This window comes from Nycticebus coucang, chromosome 7 (genome assembly GCF_027406575.1).
Source record: "Nycticebus coucang isolate mNycCou1 chromosome 7, mNycCou1.pri, whole genome shotgun sequence".
NCBI classification, from domain to species: domain Eukaryota; kingdom Metazoa; phylum Chordata; class Mammalia; order Primates; family Lorisidae; genus Nycticebus; species Nycticebus coucang.
Genome location: NC_069786.1, coordinates 18,117,033 through 18,123,311, shown reverse-complemented (window position 1 = coordinate 18,123,311; position 6,279 = coordinate 18,117,033). Strand labels below are relative to the sequence as shown.

The following is a 6,279-nucleotide window of genomic DNA, read 5'->3' as shown; positions in this document are numbered from 1 at the left end:
GTGCTAAAAAGACTGGCCAAGACATGGTGAGGACCCAAAGGAGAGCAGAGCCATGCGGTGGTGGGAGGGCAGGACAGAAAAGACCTTCGGGACAAGGTGGTCCTGGGCTGTGTCTCCCAGGATAAATGCCAGTGTGTGGACGGAGTGAGGCGTTCCAAACAGAGAGTGAGGGACAGGGGAGCCCTGGGGGGGTCAAATGACACAGAAGAGACTGGAGGTGTGGCTAGAAATCAAACCAACTTGGAATAAATCATGTGCACTTTATTCCCAAGGAAATAGAGACTCATCAGATGGTTTTAAGCAAGGAGAAATACCATGAGACTTGCATTTTCAAAAGTTCACTCTGGCAGCAAGTGTGAAGCATGAGCTGGACGGATGAGAGTCTGCAGGTAAGGGCATCAGATGAGAAGGTGTCTGCGCCGTCAGGATGAGAAATGGGGAGGCCCCTGGACAGTGGCAGAGAGAAGAGGAGGGCATTCTTGTGGGCCATTAATTCCAGCAATTCTGAGCTGATTCCTGTTGAGGAAGTAACAGCAAGTAGTGAAAGGCAAAGAAGGGTATCACTTCCTCCATTACAACTAGGAGTTTCTTCCTAGCAAGCATCAGGAATTTCCCTTTACCCATGAAGTCCTTCCTGATGGCTGGTTGTGGCTGGCTCTGTCCCTTACCAGCTGGATGACCTTAGGCAGGTCACTTTACTCTGAAGTGCCTCCCTGCACATCTGTAATATGAAGATAGTAGCACCTACCTTGGGTGGGGAGGGATTAAGCATTAGTGAGTAAATACCTGTCACTAAATGCTGGTTATCACTACCCTGGCCCTGTCTCTCTTCTGATGGCTTAGCTCTTCCTACTGACCTTGCTGAACCTTGTGGGGAAAATACTTGAAATTTTGAAAAATACCTTTTGTCACCCAAAAAGGTCTACATAATGAAGGCAACCAGAAAGCAGGAAACTGTCACACTTTAGTCCTTACCACGACAATAGTATATGGGTTCTCTTTTACATTCACAAGTTTGGCCCAAGATCTACCCCTCACCCCACCACCCCTGCCATGAGGGCCTTGTACCCACAAGTACATGAACTTCAGCAGGTTACTGAAAAGAGAGAGAATACTGTGTTTTTTAATAAGAGGTCCCATATACTTTTTTTTTAAAGGGACGTTTCTGTGTTTGTTCAGAACAAAAGGGAATATGACATTGATGGTCCATGAAGGAGACTTGATGTCTGTTCAAAGACATTCAGATCCTTTTTGATTACATGAGTTTTTTAACTGACACACAGTTCTTATGAAGGAAACTTATAAAGGAAGCTTATGAAGGAAACTGATTTCCTTAAAAAGCCTTTCTAGAAAATAAAGCCATTCTCTCATCACTCTTGAAGAAGGTTAGATTTGGACAAAATTCTGTGTGGCTTTGTTTGTTTAATAAAATAGCATTGTTGTTAATAAAATTCCAGTTTCTGGCTCGGCCCCCATAGCACAGTGGTTACGGCGCTGGCCACATGCACAGAGGGTGGTGGGTTCAAACCCGGCCTGGGCCAGCTAAACAACAATGACAACTGTAACAAAAAAATAGCCAGTTGTTGTGGCAGGCACCTGTAGTCCCAGCTACTTGGGAGGCTGAGGCAGGAGAATTGCTTAAGTCCAAGAGTTTGAGGTTGCTGCGAGCTGTGATGCCCTGGCACTCTACCAAGGGCGACGTGGTGAGACTCTGTCTCAAAATAAATAAATAAATAAATAAAACAAAATAAAATAAAATTCCATTTTCTTATGATAATAGAATTTATCTTGGTTAGTTAAGTTGGGAAAATGAATTGGACCACATATATTTTACTCTCAAATATTCAAAAATAGCAATGGTACATTTCAAAACTATTAAGAAATGAGTATAATTGTGATGCACGTGTTACTTAGTCCAACGTAAACATTTCACGTTGTATATCAAAGCAGTACCCTGAACCCCATAAATGCAACAATGTACAAAGTTATGATTTAATACAAAATAATTTTAAAAAAATATTCAAAAATAGGGGCACAGAATTCATCTATGGTGACAGAAACCAGAAGGGCTGACGGATGACAGAGGAACACGGAGGAAACTGAAATGGGCACAAAGGGATTCCAGGGCAGCAGGCATACTTCTATACCTTGGTTGGGATGTGGGTTGTGCATTCGTCAAAACCCAGAGAACTGGTGGGGCACGGTGGCTCGAGCCTGTAATCCTAGGACTCTGGGAGGGCAAGGTGGGAGGATCACTTGAGCTCAGGAGTTTGAGACCAGCCTCAGCAAAAGTGAGACCTCCTCTCTACTAAAAATAAAAAAATTAGTCCGAGTGTGGTGGCAAATGCCGGTAGCCCCAGCTACTCAGGAGGCCGAGGCAGGAGGATTGCTTGAGCCTTAGAGTTTGAGGTTGCTGTGAGCTATGATGCCATGGCAATCTACTCAGAGTGACTGAGAGACAGTCTGTCCCCAAGAAAAGAAAAGAAAGATCTTCGCATCTCACTGTATGTAAATTATATTTCCTTTTTTTTTTTTTTTGAGACAGAGCCTCAAGCTGTCACCCCGGGTAGAGTGCCGTGGCATCATAGCTCACAGCAACCTCCAACTCCTGGGCTCAAGCGATTCTCCTGCCTCGGCCTCCCAAGGAGCTGGGACAATAGGCACCCACCACAACGCCCGGCTATTTTTTGGTTGCAGCTGGCATTGTTATTTGGCGGGCCCGGGCTGGATTTGAACCCGCCAGCTCAGGTATATGTGGCTGGTGCCTTAGCTGCTTGAGCCACAGGCGCAGAGCCTATATTTCCCTTTTTAAAAAGGAAGAGAAGAGCAAGAAAGCAGATTTCTAGTTTAACATGATAGAATGATGCTATGCATTTTTATCATCTCCCAGGAAACCCTGCCAAGATGGAAATAAAGGGATAATTAGGTATAAACCCATGAAGACAAAAACACCCAGAAAAAAGACATTAGGGCCACAAGAGGTGGCCCACATTTTGAAGGCAGAAAGTGGATGGAGGCGGAGGAAGAGACGGAGTTAAAAATCTCTGACTCCAGCACCGGTAGAAAGCCACCTCCACCAGAAGCTGTCACACTCAAGACTCCTGCAAGCCACAGGCCTGTCCTGGGCAGGACACTGGGGTTATTCCCTGGACTCCAGGGCCAAGAGCACTGACGGAGAGCGGTGACTCTGGGTCACCATGGGTTCATGACCAGCTGAAAGTAGGTGGGGTCCATGCTCTTCCCCTCACCTGCTCACCAAAGGCAAAAAATGGAGGCTTGCTCTCTGCAGGAATTGAATAACTCCAGAAAAGATACTCCTTTTGAGGAGTTTTTGAGTTTCCGATACTAATATTTAAGGTGCTTGCAACAAGATGATGGTGTATTATTCAGAGTAGTCTGGGTAATGCTGTGGTAACCAAAAAATTCTCAAATCTCTGTGCTTCACATCATTAAAGTTTATTTCTTTTGCCACCAATGAAAGGCTGGTGACTTTCCAGGGCAGCTGTCCCCTGTCTCCCTCTGGGACCCCAGCAAACCAGACAGCTCTGCCTCCTGGCTCTGCCATCCAGTATGTTATCTCCATGACTGGTGAGGAAGGAGCAGACAGACTCTCCTGCACTGGCTTGTAAATGTTTCATTTAGCAGAGCTGGTCCCATGGCCACACCTGCCTGCAAGGAGGCTGGGGAAGGTGGGGAGGTGGGAAGCCAGAAGGAAATCAGATGTTAATGATCAGTGAGCATCAGGGCAAAAGCCAGCTTGGTCCCCAATCACCCCGCAGAGCCCCTGTCCTGGGCAGCCTCCATGCCTCGCTGCTGGTGCATTCTCAACCGGCATTTGAGAAAACCCTCCAACTACAAAAGAAGTGACCAAGGCTGGGCATGGCAGCTCACACCTGTAATACTAGCACTCTGGGAAGCCAAGGTGGGTAGACTGCCTGAGCTCGTGGGTTCGAGACCAGTCTGAGTAAGTGAGAGACCCCCGTCTCTAAAAAGTAGCTAGGCATTGTGGTGGGCGCCTGTAGTCCCAGCTACTCAGGAGGCTGAGACAAGAGAATTGCTTGAGCCCAAAGTGAGACTCTGTTTCAAAAAAAAAAACAAGAAGTCGGGAGGCTGAGGCAAGAGAATCGCTTAAGCCCAGGAGTTGGAGGTTGCTGTGAGCAGTGTGAGGCCACGGCACTCTACCGAGGGCCGTAAAGTGAGACTCTGTCTCTACAAAAAAAAAAAAAAAACAAGAAGTGACCAAAAGAAAGTGGGGGAAGGGAACCCAAAGAAACAAAGTAATGCGGGAAGCAGATCCAAGCATAGAGGGCTTGTGAGGAGCTTGTTAGGACCTCAAGCTTAAACACAAATGGGCAGACATTTGACAAATGTAAGAAAGAAACTAAAGCAAACAACTAGGAAAAGGAACCCGGAGAAAACAGGCAATTCAAGGAGAAGAACAAGAGATTTAAATAAAACTGCAATTAACATCTTTTATTTATTTTTTTTTTTTAGAGACAGAGTCTCACTTTGTCATCCTCAGTAGAGTGCTGTGGTGTCACAGCTCACAGCAATCTCCAGATCTTGGGCTTAGGCGATTCTCTTGCCTCAGCCTCCCAAGTAGCTGGGACTACAGGCACCTGCCACAATTTTTTTGTTGCAGTTTGACCAGGGCCGGGTTCAAACCTGCCACCCTTGGTATATGGGGCCGGCACCCTACTCACTGAGCCACAGGCACCACCCCAACATCTTTAGAGAGAAAGAGATGCTATTATGCCCACGAGAAAAGAATGCTCTAAAAAATAAAAACTAGACATTGAAAATATTACATAATAAAAGAAACATTTAATAATCAACAGAAAAATAGGAAGATAAAATTTAGCAAATTTCCCAGGAAGGAAAACTAGAAGACAAAGATAAAAGCTCTAAAATGAAAATACAAGAAGTTGAACATCTGGCTAAGAGGAATTCCAGAAACAGAGACACTGTTCCTCAGAGAGGAATTCTAAACAGAGGAGAAAGAAATCATCAAAGAACCCCTACAAGTACCTTTCCCCAAACTGAAAGAGATGAGTTTTTAGGTTTAAAAAGTCTACCAAATATCAAATCCAAAGACTGAGTTGTTTGGGGGGCCTGAGATTAGGGAGAGGAATTAGATCAGGCAACTATTATTTAAAACTTTTAGTACTATTAGGCTGTTTTTTAATTTGGTAAAAATATATGTTTTTAATTCTCAAGTAAAAAAGGGGGCTTGGCGCCCATGGCACAGTGGTTATAGCGCCAGCCACATACAACAAGTCTGGCGGGTTCGAACCCAGCCCAGGCCAGCTAAACAACAATAACTGCAACAAAAAATAGCCGGGCATTGTGGTGAGTCCCAGCTCCTTGAGAGGCTGAGGCAAGAGAATCGCTTAAGCCCAAGAGCTGGAGGTTGTTGTGAGCTGTGAAGCCACTGCACTCTACCAAGGGCAACATAGTGAGACTCTGTCTTAAAGAAAAAAAAAGGGTAAAATAAATAAATAAATAAATAAAAATAAAATAAGGGTAAGTTTTAAGTTCTTTTCATAACTTGGGAGTAGAATTTCATCTCCTTTCCAATTCCATTAACTTATCTATTTTCCTGGTAACTGAGATTAAGAGGCAACATTGTCCTTCATTAAATATTAGGCTGGGCCAACATGGCATAATATGTATGAATTTGCAATTATAAACCCATCTGTGAAAGAAATGTTGTATTTCTTTCTTTTCTTTTCTTTTTTCTTTTTTTTTTTGATACAGAGTCTCACTCTGTAGCCCTCTGTAGAGTGCTGTGGCATCACAGCTCACAGTAACCTCCAACTCTTGGGCTTAAGCGATTCTCTTGCCTCAGCCTCCCTAGTATGGGACTACAGGCGCCTGCCACAAAGCCCAACTATTTTTGTTGCAGTTGCCACTGCTGTTTTAGCTGGCTGGGGCCAGGTTTGAACCTGCCACCCTCAGTATATGGGGCCAGTGCCCTATCCACTGAGCCACCTGCGCCGCCCTATTTCTTTATTTTCTTAAGTTGGATTCCAAGTCCTCATCTGACAGGAAATTCAATCTCAGTCATTTTGGACTTCCCTGTCCCATTACCTCAAGTTTACTCGAACTTCCTGGAGCAAAGTATTCCAGGAAGGCTCTTTTAGACTTCAGTTCACACTTTCCCGGAGATGCCTGTTGTCTCAATCCTTGTGGTTCTGAAAAGGGCCTACTTGCTCCCTACCAAGTGAAGGCCTGGCGTCTTGGGCAGCAGTGGTTGCCCTCTGAAGATAGGCCACCTCC

At 45.0% G+C, this 6,279-nt stretch overlaps 1 protein-coding gene across 6 annotated transcripts in view; it reads right to left on the bottom strand.

Moving 5' to 3' along the window:
• Positions 1-207: 207 nt before the first annotated feature.
• Positions 208-6,279, bottom strand: part of C7H2orf76 (chromosome 7 C2orf76 homolog) — a 102,727-nt gene continuing 96,655 nt past the window's right edge. For 2 of the 6 annotated variants that reach the window (XM_053596974.1, XM_053596975.1), the window contains exon 6: positions 210-516. In XM_053596974.1, the coding sequence (XP_053452949.1) occupies positions 287-516 (230 nt within the window). In that variant the 3' untranslated portion in view covers positions 210-286. Of the gene's footprint in view, positions 517-1,596; positions 1,712-2,147; positions 2,231-6,279 lie in introns of all 6 variants that reach the window. The other 4 variants (XR_008381167.1, XM_053596972.1, XM_053596971.1 and 1 more) reach the window with 4 other exon arrangements.